Genomic DNA, 23,748 nt, shown 5'->3' on the forward strand with positions numbered 1-23,748 from the left:
ACACAAACCCTAAACAAAGGATACATTATGCAAGTGAAATGATCGAAGTTAAAAGATTTCTAATGGCAACTTTCATGTCTTTGTTCCTTAAACTGTAGATAAAGGGGTTTATCATTTGAGGAAACACAGAATACATCACTGAAGCCACTGCAGATTTTCTTGGTAAGGCACTCAGTGCAGAGCTGATAGATAAAATAGAACCAGCCCCATAAAATAAGGAAACCACTGTCAAGTGAGTCCCACAGGTAGAAAAGGCTTTGCACTTTCCCTCCAGTGATGCTATTCTCAAGACTGTAGACACAATGTGATAATAAGAATAAATGATTCCACAAAGAGGAACACCACCAAGTACACAAGTTGCAACAAAGAGCATGATGTGATCAATGAGGGTGTCAGAACAGGACAGCTTGATGACCTGAACAAGTTCACAGAAGAAGTGGGGGATTTCCAGGTTTGTGCAGAAGGACAGCCTCTGCACCATCAAAGTGTGCATCAAGGCACCAATAATACTAATGAACAGAGAAATCAGTGAGAGCAGAACACATAAGCTAGGTTTCATAATAATATTATACCTCAAGGGGTAACAAATAGCTATGTAGCGGTCATAGGCCATCACCACAAGGAGAAAATTCTCAAAGTATGCAAAAACAAGTGCAAAGAAGAGCTGTGTGAGGCAGGCTGTGTAGGTGATGCTCTGATCATTTGCTTGGATGTTCACCAGCATCTTGATGACTGTGACTGTGCTGCAACAGATGTCATTAAAGGACAAGTTAGAGAGGAAGAAGTACATGGGTGTATGGAGGTGGGACTCGAAGCTTATAACTAGAATTATGAGCAGGTTTCCCAGGATGGTGATCAAGTATATGAACAAGAAGAGACTGAAGATGAGCGACTGGAGTTCTGGGTCATCTGTAAATCCCAGAAGAAGGAATTGTAACACAAATGTTAGGTTTTTGGACTCCGTGTTGCTTGCCAATCTTTGAGGAGAAATGGGGCAAAATTGAAATTCAATTAATTTATTATTAATGAAGAAAAACAGTGTCACAGTGCACCTGAATAAAAATTAAAATTGTGTCAATCACTATTCTCTTCCTGAATGTCAGTTGTTGATGAAAATGAATAGTTAATATTTTAACAGATTTCTTAATAATATTTTTATATTTCTTATTTTATTGATTAAATTTGATCTTTGACAATTTTATTCATCTATATAATGTGTTCTGGTTACTCTTACCTCACCATACCTCCCTTCCACCCTGTCACTCACTCACCCTCTTTCCATTCTGTTCTTGTTCCTTGTTCATGTCTTGTTTTTGTTTGATGACTCAGTTTAACCAGGGCTGTGCGTCCATGGTTTGTAAGCCCAGTTTATTCACTAGTTGGGCTACAGATGAAATTGGGTCTTGGCTATACATTTTTAATGTCCACCATACAGACCAACTTCATTTACCACCTAAAAGTTTCACACTTTTCCTAAACACTGCCAGTAGCAGGAAAGCAAGTGTTAAAACTTCTGAGCACATGGGAGGAATTTCACATGCATGGTATTAAAATCATGCATTTTTTTCAAATCAGAGGAAAGTCTCAGGTGTACGATTTTGCTTCTAATTGCTTGAGATAAATTCTCTTCTGTTTTTATGATACAGCACCACAGGCTATCTGGACCAGGAGCATTTCATGCATCTTTTTCCTGTTTCCTATTTTCTATACTAGGATTATACATGCTTGCACTTTCTTTTCCAGCTTTTATACTGATTTTGATATTATCCCACCTATGTTCTAAATGCTTTTGACCATGTTCCATGCATAGGACCTCTCTGTGATTCTTGTTTAAAATATTTTTCACAGCTAGAGTCAAAATTGGCACTGTAAAAATGACAATCAAGTCTTTCTACGTTTTCCATTTTCTTCACAGGTTCCTCACATGTCCTCACAAGTACATGGCAACCCAGTGTAAGATGATTTTAATTGTTTGGGAAAGAGTCATGTTTATCCCATATTTTATTTGGTACATGTTTTATCCTTAGTCCTTCAGACTATGATCACACAAGGGCAAAGACAATTATGAAAAATCTGGCCAAGAGTTCATGTTCCAATACAACATAAAATATGATCTTACAAGGATAATTGCCACAGTGACAGAAATAGGAAAGACCACATGTATATACACAAAGAACATCCCATCTATATGTAAATGATAAACTATTCTGGAATACACTTGGCTGATTCTGTTGATAATCATAGTCAAAATTTCAGAAATGTTGGAAAAAGATTATGAATAATTTACCCATAAAAATTCTTTAAGGCAGCTATCGTATTTGAGAAGTAACATATTTCTCTTTTGGCAGAACATGGCCTGGATCCTCTGAAGTCAGGTAATATATATCTAGTAGAATGAGAGATAGCTGAATATTTGTCACAGAAAAAAATGACAATGATTAAACAAAATTGTCACACAGGTCTCACAGTAGACCTGCCTCTCAAAGCCTTTCACATACAGTTTCCTATCTGACTCCCTTATATAGATCTGGTATATAAGGCCTGCTCCCATGTAAAAATCATTAAATACAGCACTCTGCATTACTTGGATGGCTTCATGAAGAATGATCTTCAGCATCCCACACAATAGGAAAGAAAACAGCGCACAGCCCTTGCTCACACAGGGCAGAATCAGAAGCTCCTGGAAGAAAGACAATCCATAGAGCAAGGTGAGACAATTCTTTTCTGACATAACTTTTAACTTCCAGAATTTTTAACTGGAGATTTCAGTGGCTGACACCTATAGTCTCAAGATCCCTGACAGTTTAAAAGCCAAAGCTTCTTATTAGACAGTAAATAATAATTTCCGTAAGATCCCAAGAGTGTAGGTCCTTAAAGACCAGCTTTGTAGATAGGAGAAATTCTGAGTGCCTGGTATCCTGACCCATGAGGCCATAATTGCCTTATTTACCTTTCATTATATTTTCTGATCACCACCATTTCATACACCTGGCAAACAGAGCACACTAGAATTTTTGTAAATTCAAATACCCTATTTTATTTTAACTATATCAATATATTTAGTTATGAGATCTATTTGAATTTCATATTTGAATATATATTTTAATGTATTGCTTATGTCTGATTTTTATTATTATTATTTTATTTTAATACTTAAGAATATACCAATCCAAATCCCAACTTCCTCCCCTCCTCCCACTCCCCTCCCATTCCCTCCACACCCCCCCCTTCCCCTCCAATCTTAAGAGAGGACAAGGCACCCTGTTCTGTGGAAAGTCCAATGCCCTCCCCACTACATACAGATTGAACAAGGAACACATCCAAAGAGAATATGATCCCCAAATGCCAGTACATGCAGTAGAGACAAATCCCAGTGACATTATCGTTGGCCCCTCAGTCTGCCCCAACTGTCAACCACATTCAGAGGGCTTAGTTTGATCCCATGCTTGTTCATTCCCAGTCCAGTTGGAGTTGGTGAGCTTCCATTAGCTCAGGCACATTGTCTCAGTGGGTGAACCCTTCATGGTCTTGACTTCCTTGCCCATACTCTCCCTCCTTCAACTCTTCAACTGGACCTTGGGAGCTCAGTCCAGTGCTCCCATGTGGGTCTCTGCCTCTGTTTCCATCTGTTGTTCGATGAAGGTTGTAAGGTGATATTTAAGATAATCATCAGTCTGACTACAGGTCAAGGCTAGTTCAGGCACCCCCTTCTCTATTGCTTAGGGTCTTAGCTGGGTTCATTCTTATGGATTTCTGGAAATTTTTCTAGAGCCAGATTTCTTGCTAATCCCAAAATGGCTCTCTCATCAAGATATCTCTTTCCTTGCTCTCATATCTGTCCTTCCTCCATCTCAAATATCCCTTCCCTCAAGCTCTACCCAATCCTCCCCTTCTCCCTTCGTCTTCTTCTCCCCCCTTCCTTCAACAACCTGCCACCATGCTCCCATATTTGTCAGGCAATCTTGCCTTCTTCCAGTTTCCAGGTGGGCCTATATATGTTTTTCTTTGAGTTCACCAGATTACTTGGCTTCTGTAGTATCTTGAACGATATGCTCAATGTCATTTGTTTATGGATAGTATCCACTAATGAATGATAACATACCATACTCATATTTTGTGGTCTGGGTTACCTCACTCATGACAGTGTTTTCTAATTCCATCCATTTGCATGCAAAATAAAAGTTTTCAATTTTTTCTTTTTTTTTAACCTCTGAGTAGTACTGTAATATGTAGATTGCTACACTTTCTTTATCCATTCTTTCATTGAAGGGCATCTAGGTTTTTTCTTGGTTCTGGATATTACAAATAATGGTGCTATGAACATAGTTGAATGAATGCTTTTTTAGTATGACTGAGCATCTTTTGGGTATATTCACAAGAGTAATATTGATGGATCCCGAGGTACATTGACTCACAATTTTCTGAGAAACCATCTCACTGATTTCCAAAGTGGTTGAACAAGTTTGTATGCCCACCAGCAACGTATGAGTGTTTCCCTTATTCCACATCCTCTCCAGCGTATGCTATTATTAGTGCTTTTGATTTTAACCATTCTGACAGGTGTAAGATGGTATCTCAAAGTTGTTTTGATTTGCATTTCCCTGATACCTAAGGAAGTTGAATATGTCCTTAATTATCTTTTGACCATATCATTGAGAATTCTCTGTTTAGTTCAGTAACCTGTTTTTTAATTGGGTTATTTAGAATTTTAATATTTAATTTTTTGAGTTATTTATATATTTTGGAGATCAGTCCTTTGTCTGATGTGAGGTTGATGAAGATCTTCTCCCATTCAGTAGGTTGCCTTTTTGTCTTATTGACTGTGTCCTTTGTTTTATAGAAGCTCCTTAGTTTCAGGAGGTCCCATTTATTCATTGTTGCTCTTATTATCTGTGCTACTGGAGTTATACTTAGGAAGAGGTCTTCTCTGCCCATGCATTGAGTGTTACTTCCCACTTTCTCCTCTATCAAGTCCACTGTGGTCAGATTTATAATCTATTTAATCCATTTCAACTTGAGTTTTGTGCATGATTATAGATATGGATCTATTTTCATTCTTCTATAGGTTGACATACAGTTATTCCAGCACCAAGAAAAAAGATGCTTTCTTTTATCCATTGTATAATTTTAGCTTTTTTGTCAAAAATCAGGTATTCATAGGTATGTGAACTAATATCAATTTGATTCCATTGGTTAATATCTTTGTTTTTATGCCAATACCAAGCTGTTTTCATTACTGTTGCTCTGTAATAGAGCTTGATGGCAGGGATGGTAATACATCTGGAAGTTTCTTTATTGTATAGGATTGTTTTGGCTATCCTGGGTTTTTTGTTTTTTCATATAAAGTTGATTATTGTTCTCTCAAAATCTGTGAAGAATTGTGTTGGAATTTTGATGGGAATTGCATTGAATCTATAGATTGCTTTTGGTAGAATTGCCATTTTTACTATATTGATCCTACCAATCCAAGAGCATGGGAGATTCTTCCAATTTCTGGTATTTTCTTCAATTTCCTTCTTCAAAGGCTTAAAATTCTTATTAAATAGGTCTTTTACTTCCTTAGTTAGTGTTACCTCAATATACTTTATGCTATTTCTGGCTCTTGTGAAAGGTGATGTTTCTCTGATTTCCCTCTCAGCTTCTTTATCCTTTGTGTACTGGAGGACTACTGAGTTTTTTGAGTTGCTCTCATATCCTGCCCCATCACTGAAGGTATTTATCAGCTGTAGGAGTTCTCTGTTAGAATTTTTTTCTAGTCACTTATGTACACTATTATATCATCTTTAAATAATGAAAGTTTGACTTCTTTCTTTCCAATTTGAATCACCTGATCCTCTTATGTTGTCTTATTGCAATTGCTAGAACTTCAAACACTGTGTTGAAGAAAAATGGAGAAAGTGGACATCCTTGTCTTGTTCCTGATTTTAGTGGAATTGCTTTGATTTTTTCTCCATTTAATTTGATATTGCATATCAGTTCTGAAAATCTTAAGTTGCTAAAGCTTTATCATTTTCTGGAGATACCAATCTGCAGAATGCCATGTTTCATTTACACCCTGGCCCTGCTGATGATCAAGTCAGGAGGTTGTGGATGTGTTAGTATTTGTTTAACCTAAGTTTCATGTCAGTTTTACAGCAAGACATTAAAATATACCCATTAAAGCATACTCATCCTAAATCAAGAGACAATACAAATGAAGAAAGTGACATTATGCAAAAGATTTTCTAGGCAAACATTAAATTTTTCCCATAGAGGCTAGCTAACTACTAAGGGATTATTGGCATTAGTTGCTGTGCGTTTACTGCAGATAACAAAACCAACACTACAGATAGTTTCAACAGGTTAAAGAAGAATTTTCAATATCTAGGTCCTGTAGATTGTTGTGATGGTCAACATAATAGACTTTCATCTGGAAATTGAAGCGTCATGGTCTGTATGAGTTTGTATATTATTCTAAATTGAATTATCTATTTCCGGGACCCCTGTTATTGTTCTAATATTCAACATTCTACTCTACTCAGGAGTAAATAACAATATGCCATTTCATGGAAGATCCAAATAAAAGCAAGAAGGTGGAGATGTTGTAACAGAAAGATAGGAAAAGAGATTAAGTATAGTGGGATGATGCCTCAAAGTCAAAGATTCTCAACCTGTGGGTTGCAACTCCTTTGTAGGCTACATAAATATTTCACTGAGTTTGCATGTCAAAAACCTGGCATATCAGATACTTATATTGAGACCCATAACAGTAGCAAAATTATTCTTATGAAGTAGTAAGAAATAATCTTATGGTTGGGGGTCTTCACAACACAAGGAACTGTATTTACCATCACAGAATTAGACTCCATTCCACAGCAAAATTCACTTAACGTGTGGTTATGCCAGTCTATATGGAAACAGTTCATTTTTTTTCATGATTACCATATTTCCAAGAGCAGTGAAAGCCCAGATGAAGCACTCCAAACCATGTAATTTCCCTCTGGTTTAATTTTATCAAGACATCAAGGTGCCTGAGCCTATAGTCACTTTTATGTTTGCAACAAATGCTGCCTAGAGCCATACAAATTAAGAACTTGGTGAACAGAGCTTTTGAATTTTGGTACTGTAAGTAGCTATAATAAAATAGTATCTATGTTTTAAAGCTGGACTCTCTGGAATATTTGATTATTCTATTTAGTGTGGATAGGTATTGTTCTTATATCCCCTTAAAAAATCTTGCAATGCCATCTTACTGACCTGTGCATATTATTAAACATTACTAGACACACAGAGTATTGTACTTGATAAATTAATGTAAAAACAATTGACATATTTTTTTAAATATTATTTTTACTAGTTGCTTAACTTGCTTAAAAATATCCCCTTACAGAATTGGTCTATGACTACTGTCTGATCATTTGGGATGTACTGGTCTACACAGGAACCACAATTCTTGATTCTGTTTCCCCATCATTCTGGTCACTTTTTAGCCTTTGGTATGCATCCCTTCATAGTCTCAGCCTTGAGGTGTTCAGCTTCTCTGACTTGGAATGTTACATAATTAAATTTCATTATATATTTTACTGATTATATTAGTGTTATTACATTTTAAAATTAAATTATGTAATTTTCAGGAAATTCATGTAACTGGATATCATCATATAAAGCAAAATAAGCCAAATGCATAACACAAGTATTCTGTGGTTTATGTCATATGTAGAATCTAGTTTAAAAGAAAAGAAGAAAAATATGAAAGTAGAAGTGAGTATATTCATCTCTATTATGTCTCTAGTCAATAATGAATGAACAAAGCAACCTAGAGGAAGAAAGGTTTATTTTGACTAAATTTCAGGAACTTTTCATATGTTATGATAAGGAATGGAATGTGAGTTCCTCAGTTCATTATAGTAAAAGTATCTGGTAGTAGTATTCCCTATAACTCTGAAAAAAAGCAGAGGGGCCAGATAATTTTTAAGGCTCATAGAACCTAAGAATGTCAGAATTCTAGGCTGTGGATGACTGCAAAAATCAGTAGGCTTTGTGTTTACAGAAGGGTAGCTGCACATGTGAGTTCACAGCTGTTGAGACAGTAAGAACAAAATTCCAATATGGAGAGGAGACATAGAACCAAAGTGTCATTCCTATAAAATCAGCTCCTGTCTGTTGGTAACTACTGAAAGTGGGTGAGTTGCTTTTCTTTAAGGTCCACTCCCTGATGGGTTGGCCATCCTCCAGTGAAGGCCATACATCTTAGAACACATGGGCAGAACATGTGGTTCTCGGAGTGTCAAAAGATCGGGCACAGAGTTAAGTAGGTAAGGAGTAGTAATGGATCTTGGTGGAGTTGGAGTAAAGTAATAAATATGATCAAAATACATTCTATGAAATTATCAAACAACTAATAAAAATGAAAAAATATATTATGGAGAGACTGAGAATCACCTACATAGGATGTCTTACCTCAAGTGGTAAGCCCTGAAGACATGCATATAGGCAATGCTAAATAACACAGTTAATAGGTTGTGTGTGTATCATCTATCTATCTATCTATCTATCTATCTATCTATCTATCTATCTATCTATCTATCTATCTATCTGTGTGTGTACTGGATAGTTACAAGTGATTATGTATATATATATATATATATATATATATATATATATATATATACACACACACACACACACACACATATATATAAAAAAAAGAAATGTCATAAATTTAGGCTCCTCTTCTCAAATGACTTTTGCTTGTGTCAAGCTGACATTAAACTATTCAGCACAATTTGTTATATATGGCATTTACTATTTTGAGACATTTCTTTCTCCATTCCTAATTATCCCCTTGTTTAATTATGTGTTCTGATATTACCTTAAAGAATGAAACAAAAATATCCCCTTGAAATAGTTAAACCGAGAGTGAGCCAAAATTGGAATTCTGCATTTCTCTCGCAGAGTCTTACATCTCTCTGTAGTTTGTAGTTACTGGCCTAACTGCTGTCTGTTTTATGTGTCTAATCTGTCTGTGTTACCTGTTCCTCACAAAAGGTTTCACTATATATTTATTGAACAGCACATAAAACAGTGCATGAAAAAGTAATTATTAACTCAATTTTAATATAGAAAAAAAATCATATTTCTTGTCTCAACTGATACAGAATAGTACTCAAAATTGCATATAGATGCTATAAACCTTTAGCCACCCATTGCTTTAAATATTTATGGGATATTTGTTTTGTTTAAGGTTTTGTTCAATCTGTTGGTTGATGTTAGCAAATACCACAATGCTTACATACACTATTCTAGGTCAAGAAAAAAGAAGAGTATGTAATATAAAAGAAACTATTTGCTTAGATTGTAAAAACTGCTTATGTGGAAAATATAAGGCACTAGAACAATGAATATCTTGCATTCTTTGTTTCTTTTCTTTTTTGTTTGTTTATTTCTCTCTTTCTCTTTGAAAAATAGAACTAAAATTATTTAAAAAAATATTTTAAACATTTTTAAAATGTGTATGGAATTTTATTTTTCACTAAAAATAAAACATTTTCAAACGTTTGTACAAGAAAAACTTCTTAGCAAGTTTCAGAGTATTCTAATGTATTTTTCATAGTAGGGAAGCTTTGTGAAGCAAATTGATGTCCACACTTGTCAATATGTTTTTATAGTTCTTTCTTTGTGCCCAGTGCTCCTGGTTTATTTTTAATGGAATTTTTTCACTAAGAAGTAGGTAGGCTAACAGCAGATCTTCACTCTCCTTTTGCTCCTCAAAATTCAGTCCTCCATTTTCATTCCTAGGTCCATAGGAGACTACCTGCTACAGTCTTTCTTTGTTCTCTGCCCTCAACTCCAATAAAAGACACAGATCTTTCCTTCCAAACTTCTCTCACCCCATTCATTGATTTATTCCAGCCCTCAAACTCAGAGGGCACTGTCTGGAAATCAATAGCCCTCTATAACCATGTCAACAGGTAAGATAATTTCTCCTCCTCTCCTAATAATCTAATCCTACAGTCTTATCACTATCTCCTCAATAGACACCTGCTGATGTCACTATCCATCTCTAATCACACTTTCAGTGAATCATACAGATCTTCTTATCCCACCTTCCCTCTCCTCACATAGTTTTTTCAAGCCCACAACTTAAGCAGGAACTCTCTGGAAACCCACAGGCCACTCCAGCCAGGGAAACAGGTAGGCTAACTGTAGAAATTCACCATTCCATCCATTTCTCCAAGACTATATCTCCAGTCTCATTTCCACTTCTGTAGCAGACCACCTCCTCAGGCAACTCATGCTCCATCCACATTCCCAGTGTACTACATAGATCCTTGTGGAACATCCTGCTTTCCTCCCTCTTGAGGATCCCCTCAGGAACCTCCTTCATAGTCTATATACATCCGTAAGTGTTATCTTTTAGAAACTAATGTTTATGCTTAGAAACAAATGTTACCTGTAATTCTCAGTGGCCATAAGTAACAGGATCCCAGAATAATTTCCTACCAGAAAATATATAGCTGTCCCACACTTCTAAGAACCAGAGAGGACAACAGAAACAAATAAACAAGATACATACCCAACAAAGACAAGAAGAAAGAAAAGAAGAAATATCATCATATAAAATAGTATTACAGTTTTCCCAAACCAATATGTCTAGACACCAGGGTAAAAACACTATCAATAAGAGTCAGGAAAAGAAGTCTTCACCAGAGGCTAGCAACCCCACTACAGATAGAGTCCTGGGTGTTACAGCATAGATGAAGAACAAGAAAAGGGCCTTAAGATAATATATATGAATATGAAAGGGGTCATAAGATGAAATGAATAATTCCCTTATTTATTTTATATATCTATGAAAACACAAACAGTAGAAGGAAATGAAGAAAAGAGTTCAAACCTAACAGTGAAAAAATTACTGAACAAACCCCAAACTGAGAAAAATTGGAAATAAAAAAACTTTAGAAACTCTAACACAAGTCTCAAAGGTCAGCCTTACTAATAGAATACAAGAGATGTTAAACATCTTTAGTCATTGAGAATTTGTAAATCAAAACTACTGTGAGATTCCATCTTATACCAGTCAGAATGGCTAAGAGCAGTAACACAACTGTCAGCTAATGCTATCAAAAATATAGAGCAAGTGGTTCACTCCTCCATTGCAAATGAAAGTTCAAACTTTTACATCTACTTCAGAAATCAGTGTGACAATTTCTCAGGACCCAACCCAAGATGCAGTTGGACATACACCCAAAGGACGCTTCATCATATCACCGAGACATTTGTTCAACCATGTTCACTGCTGTTCTAATCATAATAGTTAGGTATTTAAAACAACTTAGATGTCCCTCAATATAAGAATATTTGAAGAAGATGTATATCTGTGGATTGGAGTATTATTCAGCTCTTAAAAATGATATCATGAAATCCATAAGTAAATGGATGGAGTTAGAAAAAACAATCATACTGAGTAAGGTATGCCAGACCCTGAAAGAGAAATATGTCCTGTATTTGTTTATTATAGATATTAGCTGTAAAGTCAATGATAAACAAGTTATGACTGGTAAAACCACAGAGGTTGGGTATAGAATAAGAGACTAAGGGAGACAGACAGATCTTAGTAGGAAAGAGACAGACTACATCGTTATAGGAGGGTGAGATGGAAGGATCCAATGGTGAGTGGGAATGAAGAGGATGAAGATGGGGAGAGACAGCCAAAATTATTGGTTATTTTATGTGTAGTATAAAAGCCTCATACACCCCTCGTGGTCCCGACTTCTTTGCTCTTGTTCTCCCTCCTTCTGCTCCTCATTGGGAACTTGGGAGCTCAGTCCAGTGCTCCAGTGTGGGTCTCTGTCTCTATCTCCATCCATCACCAGATGAAGGTTCTATGATGATATGCAAGATATTCGTCAGTATTGCTATAGGATAGGGTCATTTCAGGTTCCCTATCACCCACTGAGACAGCGGAGCTGATGTATTGGGAGCTCACCAAGGCCAGCTGGACTGTGACTGAAAAAGCATGGGATAAAACTGGACTCTCTGAACATGGCGAACAATGAGAGCTGATGAGACGCCAAGGACAATGGCAAGGGGTTTTGATCCTACGTAATGTGCTGGCTTTGTGGGAGCCTACCCAGTTTGGATGTTCACCTTCCTAGATATGGACGGAGGGGGGAGGACCTAGGACTTACCACAGGGCAGGGAACCCTGACAGCTCTTTGGGCTGGAGAGGGAGGGGGAAAGGAGTGGGGGGAGGGGAGAAGGGTGGGAGGAGGGGGAGGGAAATGGGAGGCTGGGAGGAGGTGGAAACTTGTTTTTTTTCTCATTTTCTCAATAAAAAAAAGAAAAAAGAAAAGAAAAAAAAGCCTCATACAGCAGGAGTTTCCTAAAATATATACATATACATAGGCGGTTTAAATGAATTGCCCAAAATGGGGAAGGTAGAGTACCAACTTGTCACTTCTTGTCATCAAATGACATTTCGTGTTTGAGGAATAGGTTACATATAATTGAGTTTTTGATCAAAGTGGCCCCATAGGAACTCCCAAACCATCAAGGCCTGAGGCAGTGACCTTCACAGAAGCAGGCACAAGGGAGTGACTGCTGAGGGAACAGGTCCAAGGCAGAGACCTTTGCAGGACCAGGGGCGAGTAAGGGACTTCCAAGGGATCAGTTCTGACTCAGAGACTTATGCAGTACCTAGACCAAGCCATGGATTTCAGTGGGAGTGGACCCAAGCCAGGGACACCTGTGGGAACAGACCTGAGCCAGTGACCTCCAGTAGATCAGGTTTGAGCCTGCTATCTCTACCATAGCAGGTCTGAGGCAGCGACCTCCACAGGATCAGGTCCAAGGGAAAAACCACCCAGGGAGCAGACATGAGACAGTATTGTTCTCAATAGTATATCCTTTAAATATAAATATAAATATTGTTCTCTGTAGCATATTCTTTAACTGTAAACAAATGTTTATAAATGAACATTTAGGAAATTTGGGCATAATTCTCTCCAAACTGCTTTCTGCTTTTTGTTGGGCATCTGTGTCCTGCAGCAGCTGCATGGCTCCTTCCTTGACTCCACCTACTCTTTCCTTCTCTATCTGCTTGGAATTACTGCCTTCCCCTATTCTGTGATGCAGTAGGCCCATCGAAGATTCTTTTTTTCCTTATTTTATTTTATTTTTTTAGTTGTTGCAAAAAAAATTTTCCTCCTCCTCCCCATTTCCCTTCCCCTCCTTGCACACATCGTCCCCTCCCCTCACTCCCCTACCCCTCTCCCCCCCCACTCCATTCCCCCTCCCTCTCGAGAATGAAGGGCAGTCCAGATTCCCTGCCCTGCAGGAAGTCCAAGGTCCTCCCACTTCTATCCAGGACCAGGAAGGTGAGCATTCAAACAGGCTAGGCTCCCACAAAGCCAGTTCATGTATTAGAAATCAATAGTATTCACACCATAAGGAGGGTAATTCCACATTATCTTATTGTCTTTCATCTCTCTGGTTCTTAGAATCTTTCTGCTTCTTCTTCTGCAGGGTTCCCTGAGCTCTTAAGGGAAGGATCTATGGGGATATCAAGTTTAGGATTGAGTGTTCCAAGGTCTCTCACTTTCTGCATTTTATTAGGGGGCTTCTATGTATTCAATGTCATTTACTACAAAAGGGAGGTAGTAGTCTGAGTACAGTAGAATGTATTTAAGAGTCATTTTATCTTGATCCATCTCCAGATGACGGTTCTAAGGTGATAAGGGGAGGAGGTGGAAATTTTTTTTCAACAACTAAAAAAAAAAATAAAAATAAAAGAGTCATTTTATTGCTATGTTCTCTTAGGTCAGCTGGAGTACTTAATTTTTACCTAGTTTAAACTTCAATAGGCTGAGTACACAAGGCAGTAGGATAACTCTATAGTATCAAATGATCTCAAAACATAATATTAACATGAGTGTAACATCAGACAAAAATTTATTCTCTACAAAGGCAAGAGTATAAGAAAAAATGAATCACCACAACCAGGAAGGAGTGTTGAATTGCTCAAAGACATTTTTACATCCATTAAGATGACACTATGATTTTTGATCTTGAGGCTATTTATGTGGTGCATTGCATTGATTAATTTGCCTATCTTGAAACATCACTTATTCCTAGGATGAAGCCAATTTCTTCATAATATATGCTTATTTTGATGTTTCTGATTCAGGTTGCAACTATTTTCTTGTGAATTATTTTGTCTATGTTCAGTAAAGAAATTGATCTATAGTGTATTTGTTTTGATGTCATTGTTCTGCCTCTATTCTATTTCATTGCAAGTGTAATGATGTTTTCTTAGAAAATGTTTAGATTTTTTTCTTTCTGCACCACTGAAATGTTTTAATAGATTATTTATTGTTTTTGTGAGTGATTGTAGAATGAATATATTTAAAATTACCCTAAATCTGTACTCCAAAAGGGCCCTGTGTGATATTTTTTTGTTAATCATCTTATTTATTTCACATTTTTTTTATTGAGAAAAGGAAAAAAAGTATCTGCTTCCTCCCAGCCTCCCCTTTCCCTCCCCCTCCTCTCCCCCCTCCTCCCCTCCCCCAAACTCCTCTCCCCCTCCCTCTCCAGTCCATAGAGCAGTCAGGTTTCCCTGCCCTGTGGAAAGTCCAAGGTCCGCCCCACTCCGTCCATGTCTAGGAAGGTGAACAACCAGACTGGCTAGGCTCCCACAAAGCCAGAACATGAAGTAGGGTCAAAACCCCCTGCCAATGTCCTTGGCTTCTCATTAGCCCTCATTGTTCGCCATGTTCAGAGAGTCCGGTTTTATCCCATGCTTTTTCAGTCACAGTCCAGCTGGCCTTGGTGAGCTCCCACTAGATCAGCCCCCTTGTCTCAGTGGGTGGGTGCGCCCCTTGTGGTCCTGACTTCCTTGCTCATCTTCTCCCTCCTTCCGCTCCTCATTGGGACCTTGGGAGCTCAGCCCAGTGCTCCAGTGTGGGTCCCTGTCCCCATCTCCATCCATCACCAGATGAAGGTTCTATGGTGGTATGCAAGATATTCGTCAGTATTGCTATAGTAAGGGAGCGGTTCAAGACATGAAGAATGAAATGGAAGCAATGAAGAAAACACAATCCGAGGGAAGAATGGAGATGGAAAATCTGGGTAAACGAACAGGAACTACAGAGACAAGTACTAACAACAGATTACAAGAGATAGAAGAAAGAATGTCAGACACTGACGATACCATAGAGAAAATAAACACACTGATCAAAGAAAACAGCAAAACCAACAAATTCTCATCACAAAACATTCAAGAAATCTGGGACACAATAAAAAGACCAAACCTAAGAATAATTGGGATAGAAGACGGAGAAGAAGTACAGCTCAACGGTACAGAAAATATATTTAATAAAATTATAGAAGAAAACTTTCCCAACCTAAAGAAAGATATTCCTTTTAAGGTTCAAGAAGCATACAGAACACCGAATAGACTGGACCAAAAAAAAAAAAAAAAACATCTCCTCGCCATATAATAATCAAAACACAAAACATACAGAATAAAGAAAGAATATTAAGAGCTGCAAAGGAAAAGGGTCAAGTTACTTATAAGGGTAAACCTATCAGACTTACACCTGACTTCTCTATGGAAACCATGAAAGCCAGAAGGTCCTGGATAGATGTACTTCAGAAACTAAGAGACCATGGATGCAAGCCCAGACTACTATACCCAGCCAAGCTTTCGTTCACTATAAATGGAGAAAACAAAATTTTCCAGCATAAAAAACAAATTTAAACAATACGTAGCCACAAATCCAGCCTGTGTGATATTTTAAATACCTAGTTATTTACCCTACAACTCTACATTAGAGTCAAATTAATCAAATTCAAGACTTTTATGCAAGTTTTGTTCCGATTAGTTTTGTCAACTTTACACAATATAGAATAGTCTGGAAAGAAGGAATTTCTTGAAAAAAATTCCTCCATTAGATTGACTGTGTATGTTTCCTTGGTGATATTTATTGATTAATTTTGGAAGTTCAAAGATAGAGCCCGCATAAGCAGCTTTCTTCTATTGGGGTTACATTGGAGGGGGTTTGAAGGAAGAAGGAAGGTAAGCAGTATAATTACATTTTTAATTAAAAATGAAAAAATGAAAAGTTCACACATCTCTCTATTGCTTATATTTAACATATATGTGTACATATATACATATATATCTTCTTTACAAGAGTAACTATATTTTCTGTAGTTCTTATATTGTTGTCAGGATAGGGTAATAAAATAGGTAGTTCAGTGACAAGGAAAGATTATCTGATATTTATAAAGGGTAATTGAATTTCTTGTGATGAAAAATAGGAAGCTTTGAGTCCAAATAGACTAGGGTTCCAAGGGAATGGGAGGAGGGGAGGAAGTGTAAATTTTTGAAACGGAAAAACAAATAAACAAACAAATAAATAAATAAATAAGAAAAATAGGTAGGAGGGATGAAGTATCCACTTGACTTTTGTGTCCCAAAGAATCCACCAAAGCAATGTTTTACCTTTATTCAGTTTTGGTTATTCCATAAACATTTGTGCTGCCCTCTAATAACATGGGAATGGAAGTGTCTGACTAATGAGGAACTCTGGATATTAAACTCCATGGAGACTACATGGAGACTGCTGGTGACTGTCTACTTATTAGCGTTATACAGGTAGTAGGTGCTTTCCTGAGTCTGTTCTTTGTGACCACATTTCTCCACAGGGTCACAGTGCTTCCCCATCTTTTTGTGTTCCTCAAAAACATATTTTCTCTTGAAATCTAGGGAAGAACTGACTGTCATTTTTTAATCTTGAAACTCAGGTAATCTGAAATTGCTTTCATTGTCCTCAGTAGTACTGAGAGGTCATAATCTATAGGTCCATTCAGAAATGTGTGGGATAAGGGAAAGCCACACTGAAAATCTACACAATTTTCAGTCACCTTCTCATGGTTGTCTGTATTTATATACCAATATTTGGGCAGCTTCCATTGCGTTAATTTTCTTACTCTAAGTTTAAATCTCAATGCTAATTTACTATTTCTAGTTTGTAAAGGATCTTTCGGGATTAACATAATTTTAATCATTTGGCAATGGCCAAAGTTACATAATGATATATAAGTTTTTATTCATTGACTCAGAAAAAATTTAGACAAGATTGTGACTAGCAATGTAGTTTTGTGTTATAAATAAAAGGTGATTGCAAGATTATATATTAATGGAACATTTTGGTATTCATCAGAGATTCATATTTAAAAGAAAAAGTAACTCTGACTATAGATAAGACAATCATATTTATGAATGTCCATAATAAATAAACCAATTTTGATATTTTTGCCACCAGACCTAATTTTTCTATAAAAACCAAATCTAATAATTTAATGTATACTTTACCTTCCACTCACATTTTTTACATTCACAGGGAGAAATAGATAGCATAATTTAATAATTCTTAGATATTATTCTTAAAAATCCTCCAGATTTCACATTTGTTTGAGTGTAAACATGTTAATAGCATCATATAAATGTTCTTCTTTTGGAGAAACAAGATAAATGGATTATTATGTACATAAAGCACTGAAATAATTCAAATTAATATTGACATAACGAAAACATAATATATTGTTGAAACTAATGAGAATAGGCATATACAGCAGATGAATTTAAAACAAAAACAAAGACACTTCACAGTTCTAAAAATTTATATGAACCAAAAATCTTAGGAAAACAGTAAATATCAACTTTTATACCCTTGAAGAAACAAAAATGCATAATCCACACATGAATTAGAGAGATAACTGTGTGTCATTTCATTTTTAGTACTTAGCAATAATATTCAACTTACTTTAATTTAATAGCTCTTGATGATAATTTTATTGTTTTCAATAGTCTTCAGGAATAGTTTAAATATTTTATAAAATATTATAATTATATTATTTAAAGTATTTTACAAGTTCACTATATTTTAGGTCTCTTACAAGAATTATGTATTCTTATGGCAATTTTATGTTTATATGGCAACTATATTTTTTATAATTATCACTAAAGATACATATGAAAATACTAGCATCAGTGTGATTTATTGAGTTGAGTACTTTTCTTGCTTCTCTATATGTGATATTCTCAATTGCATTTTAAGACATGATTCTTTACTTAAGTTTGATATTATTTTAAAGATGATCTAATTTTTAATGCTTTTTAATTTATATTTTAGAGATCACAATATAACTAAAACATGTATCCTTTCCACCTTATCCTTCCAAATTCTGCAATATACTTTCCCTGTTCTCCTTAAATTTGATGGCCTCTTTTTAAACTAATTGCTATTTCACAAATCTATGTACATTTAAATACATAGATATTCCTAAATATAATATGTTCAGTTCTTATAATGTTACTTTTAGATATTTTTCAGGAATGACTTTTGGCACTGATAAACTAATAGGTATTCTCTTCAAGGGAGAAGACCACCTCTATCACTTTTAGATATTTTTCAGGAATGACTTTGGCAGTGATAAACTAATAGGTGTTCTCTTCGAGGGAGAAGACCACTTCTATCACTGCCAGCTTTCCTCAATTATCAATAATTTTTTGTGTATGGTTTCTTTTATATCTTGTCTTATTAAACTAATCACTTCTCCTGTTCATTTACTTGTTAAAAGTGGCCTGATTATGTTCATGGCATTAGTAAATCACAGTAGACATGCTAAATGACTATAATGACTATTACATGTCAAATACTGCTATTAAAGATTTTCATTTTGTTTTCTCACCCTGTCTTTTCAACATTAAATTAAGATTTTATAATTGTTTTCTTTTATATGAATGATAGAATGAAAACATCTGACACAATGAAAGCTTTTCTCAAGTTTATAAACTAGATACTGAAGTCAGACTAGATGTATCTAACATAAAATACCAACTAAGTCTATATTTTGCTGAGATTTAGTATGATTTTTATATTTTTAAGTTTTGGATAATTTTCATTTTAAAAACTATATATATTCCCCTTTATTCTTATTTTGTTCCATAATATAAAAAGGGTTTTAGTACAATAAAGTAATTTAGTAAAGAGGATACAAAGATGGAAAAAGTAAAGTGTGGGGGTAAGGAATGTGAGCAAAATTCCATGAGTTTGTAATTTGCTTTTGTGATCAATCACCTGTATTTTCCCCCTCAGACTCTAAGGAAATTATGGAATTAGAAAACCAGACAGGTGTAATAGAATTCTTTCTCTTGGGACTCTCAGAAGATCCAGAGCTTCAGCCCGTTCTCTTTGGACTGTTTCTACTTATGTATCTTGTGACAGTTTTGGGGAACCTGCTCATCATCCTGGTCATTGTCTCTGACTCCCGCCTCCACACTCCAATGTACTTCTTCCTCTCTAACCTGTCCTTCACTGATATCTGCTTCAGCACCACCACTGTTCCTAAGATGCTGGTAAACCTTCAGAGACAGAGCAAAGCCATCAGTTACACAGGCTGTATTACCCAGCTTAGCTTTATCTTACTTTTTGCTGGAATGGAAAACTTTCTCCTTGCAGCAATGGCTTATGACCGTTATGTGGCTATCTGTACTCCACTTCACTATGCAGCCATCATGAAATTCCACCTGTGTTTTCTGATGATTTTATTCTCTTTGTGCCTCAGCATTATGGATGCCCTTCTGCATGGGTTAATGATTTTGCAGCTATCTTTTTGTACACATCTTGAAATTCCCCACTTCTTTTGTGAACTTGATCAGGTCATTAAGCTTGCTTGTTCTGACACTCTCATCAATAACATTCTGGTATACGCAGTGACTAGTGCATTAGGTGGTGTGCCCCTACTAGGGATTATTTTCTCTTATTTTAAAATTATGTCTTCCATCCTGAGAATGCCATCACCAGGAGGTAGGTATAAAGCGTTCTCAACATGTGGGTCTCATCTGTCAGTTGTTTCTTTGTTCTATGGGACAGCTTTTGGGGTATATATTAGTTCTGCATTTACAGAATCGTACAGGAAGACTTCTGTAGCAGCGCTGATGTATACTGTGCTCACTCCAATGTTGAACCCATTTATCTACAGTCTGAGAAACAGAGATATAAAGAAAGCTTTGAGGAAAATCATCTAGACATGTATTTTCTTTTTTTAAACATAGTTTCTTTTTGTTAATTTTTTATTTTTTTTATTGAAAAAAAATTTCTGCCTCCTCCCAGTCTCCCACTCCTCTCCCTGTCCCCCCACTCCTCTCTCACTCCCCCCACTCCTCTCCCCCTCCCTCTCCAGTCCGAAGAGCAGTCAGGGTTCCCTGCCCTGTGGAAAGTCCAAGGTCCTCCCCCCTCCGTCCATGTCTAGGAAGGTGAATATCCAAACTGGCTAGGCTCCCACAAAGCTGGAACATGAAGTAGAATCAAAACCCAGTGCCATTGTCCTTGGCTTCTCATCAGCCCTCATTGTTTGCCATATTCAGAGAGTCCGGTTTTTTCCCATGCTTTTTCAGTCACAGTCCAGCTGGCCTTGGTGAGCTCCCAATAGATCAGTCCCACTGTCTCCGTGGGTGGGTGCACCCCTTGTTGTCCTGACTTCTTTGCTCATGTTCTCCCTCCTTCTGCTCCTCATTGGGACATTGGGAGCTCAGTCCGGTACTTCAGTGTGGGTCTCTGTCTCTATCTCCATCCATCGCCAGATGAAGGTTCTATGGTGATATGCAAGATATTCATTTGTTTAACTATGTTCATAGCAGCATTATTTGTAATAGCCAGAACCTGGAAACAACCTAGATGTCCTTCAATGGAAGAATGGATGAAGAAAGTGTGGAATATATACACATTAGAGTACTACTCAGCGTTAAAAAACAATGACTTCTCGAATTTTGCATGCAAATGGATGGAAATAGAAAATACTATCCTGAGTGAGGTAACCCAGACCCAAAAAGATGAACATGGGATGTACTCACTCATAATTGGGTTCTAGCCATAAATAAAGGTCAGTGAGTCTATAATTTGATATCCTAAAGAAGCTAAATAAGAAGGTGAACCCAAAGAAAAACATATAGCTATCCTCCTGGTTATGGGAAGTAGACAAGATTGCCGGACAAAAAATTAGGATCTTGGGGGTGGGGTGGGAGGGGGGTAAGGGGAGATGGGGATAGAAAAGGGAGAAGGGGAGGATGGGGGGAACTTGGGGAAACGGGATGATTGGGATAAAGGAAGGTTGGATAGGGGAGCAGGGAAGCACATATCTTATTTAAGGGAGCCATCTTAGCGTTGGCAAGAGACTTGGACCTAGAGGGGCTCCCAGGTGCCCAGGGTGATGTCCCCAGTTAGTTCCTGGGGCAGGTGAGGATAGGGAACCTGAAATGACCCTATCCCCTAGCCAAACATATATTTTCTTAACATTGCATTGTAGCTTTGAATTTGGCCTTCTGAGCTGACTCAGGGAAGAATGCGATAGCTAAATGGCAACCCATCAACCATTTGTTTCTTAGAATACTGACTAAATATAATAATATCTAAGGATTGTTATTATTTTACATGAAGGTTTATGTTGCTCTTCTTTGGTTTGTGGAAATTTTGAAGTACTATAGTAATTTTGAGACTAATTTCTTGAACAGTATCCACAGAAGCAAACTCTGAACAAAGGACTCTGTATATAAGTATCTGGGGGTAGGTAACTCATTATATTATTTACAGTATTATGTTAAACACTACCAAGTTAGTTAAGTGCATATTTTAATAGACTGAGCCTACTACATACTCATGGATATTGTAATATTATATGACTTTATGAATTTATTGTAATAATTTTAACACCCAAATTAATTTGAATATTTTTCACTGGAGCTACAATGATATATTATATGTAGAAGCTTCTGTTGAATTGAAAAAAAATGGAAGAGACAGTGCTGAAGCTGAGGTTTCCTTAGTGGCTGTTATCTCTATTACAGCAATACTTTTTTATTCCCTATTCATGAAATTATTCTATATTATGAATTCCATTTATTATAAAGTTTTGAGTTTTTTTTTGCAAAGATAACAACAACTTACAGATTCTATAAAGGCAAAAATAGGACAAATGGGGAGCAGAAGGACTTATCTGAAGACCCTAGAGAAGAACCTCCTACTGCATCTTCTCTAATCCAGTACAATTTCTAAATTGAATATTTATCCTTATACCTACATGTAAGTGTAACACTCACCTCTTATTCAGGAAACTTCTTTTTGCAGCAGATTAAGACAATCAAAGAAAGACACAACTGCTCAAAATGAAAAGAACAACTGGCTATGTGGTAGCAAATCTCAATACATAAAAAGTACAACTCCTACATGAAGAGTCAGGAAAAATCACAGAAAAGGGAGGAGTATATTTGTAAGAGGCAGATAAATAGGAAATCTGCTGTAAGATAGTGGTTCCTATATGACAGAGGAGTTCCACCCATGAAATACTGTTAATGTTATCACCTAGAGGAGACATGGAAAATGCTAACAATATTAACATGCCAATATAGATGACAGAAATCTCAAAAGATACAATCCCTATATGAAGTATTACAGCTACAGGAAATTTTCATCTGAGAGAGGGAACATCATTCTTCTCAAGGAGTCAGTCCCAATATATATATATATATATATATATATATATATATATATATATATATGAACAACATAAATGAAAACAATAGACACAAACACAGACATACACATGTACAGCACACATTAACAATAATTAAGCAATGAAATGACATGAATTTGAAAAGGGGTAGTGGAGACAGACAGGACTGTCAAGAAGAAGGGGAAATGGTGTAAACATAATATTTATATGTAATATTTTCAAAAATACATGTTATAATGTTACTGAATTACAGTAGTCATTTAGAGTAAATTAAAATCAAGGAAGGCATGTTTGAGATATATCATTGTCATTTGGTTATTTTCTTCCAAAGGCTGTTTTACCCTGCTGATACGTGGTCTATTGCTGGTATAACAGATATTATATCTTTCTTGAGTACTGTTTATCAAAATTCTATATTAATAGAAATGATGTTCTTTCAAGATCATCCAAAAATCACCCTTTCATATATTGTAATCCAGAATCTGGTATGTACTCATTTATAAATGAATTTCTGGTGAGATAGATGAGGTTATCATTAGTCAATTAACAGCATCCATATGACTCATGACCATTGTGTAGCCCGTGAATTGCCCATGGTCTCTGTAGAAACATGCATTTGTGAAATCCATAAAGATCAAAGGTGATGTCAGAATAAATACTCTGGTGATTATTTTGGGCATATGGAAACTATTCCTATAATACATGATTACTGTTGCACTTAATTGTACTGTGCAATTGCTATTGGAAAGAAACAGCACAATTCCTGCTTTAGAGTAAATAATGACACTTAGTATCAGATTCTTATATACAAGTTGATTCAAAAGTTAATTTAGTTGATTACTGTTTTAATAGAGTTTATTGTTCTGAGTAGAACTATTGACACAGTTCACAGACATTTACCAGGCATTTAACTCTTGTCAATGCCTTCTCATTTATTACCCATGATAAATTTTTATTTTCTCTTCCTATTTCAATCATTACATCTGGATTACTCCTTCTAATATATAGATTCCAGAAAATGAAAAGTTTTTTTTAAAAAAATTGTTAGAATCTCTATGTAATTAGAGAGTATTGTATGCAAGAATTAAAGTTTTTAATTGAAAGTATAAATAATGAAGAAAATATGCATATACAAACTGCATTTAAAGTTTGTACTCTCAGAAATATCAAGATTTTTCACAGTGATGT

General features: G+C 36.2%; 2 protein-coding genes across 2 annotated transcripts; one reads left to right on the plus strand and one right to left on the minus strand.

Moving 5' to 3' along the window:
* Nucleotides 1–25: 25 nt before the first annotated feature.
* Nucleotides 26–1,242, minus strand: LOC142846833 (olfactory receptor 7G2-like). The gene is made up of 2 exons (XM_075967621.1): nt 1,235–1,242; nt 26–977 (listed from the first exon to the last, which is right to left on the minus strand). The coding sequence occupies exons 1-2, from the start codon at nt 1,240–1,242 to the stop codon at nt 26–28; spliced, it is 960 nt and encodes a 319-aa protein (XP_075823736.1).
* A 17,920-nt stretch (nt 1,243–19,162) lies between these two features.
* LOC142847259 (olfactory receptor 7G2-like) lies at nt 19,163–20,080 on the plus strand. Its single transcript, XM_075967976.1, has one exon. The coding sequence runs from the start codon at nt 19,163–19,165 to the stop codon at nt 20,078–20,080; it is 918 nt and encodes a 305-aa protein (XP_075824091.1).
* The last annotated feature ends 3,668 nt before the right edge of the window (nt 20,081–23,748 follow it).

The sequence above is a fragment of the Microtus pennsylvanicus genome, chromosome 3 (genome assembly GCF_037038515.1).
Source record: "Microtus pennsylvanicus isolate mMicPen1 chromosome 3, mMicPen1.hap1, whole genome shotgun sequence".
In the NCBI taxonomy this organism is placed as follows: domain Eukaryota; kingdom Metazoa; phylum Chordata; class Mammalia; order Rodentia; family Cricetidae; genus Microtus; species Microtus pennsylvanicus.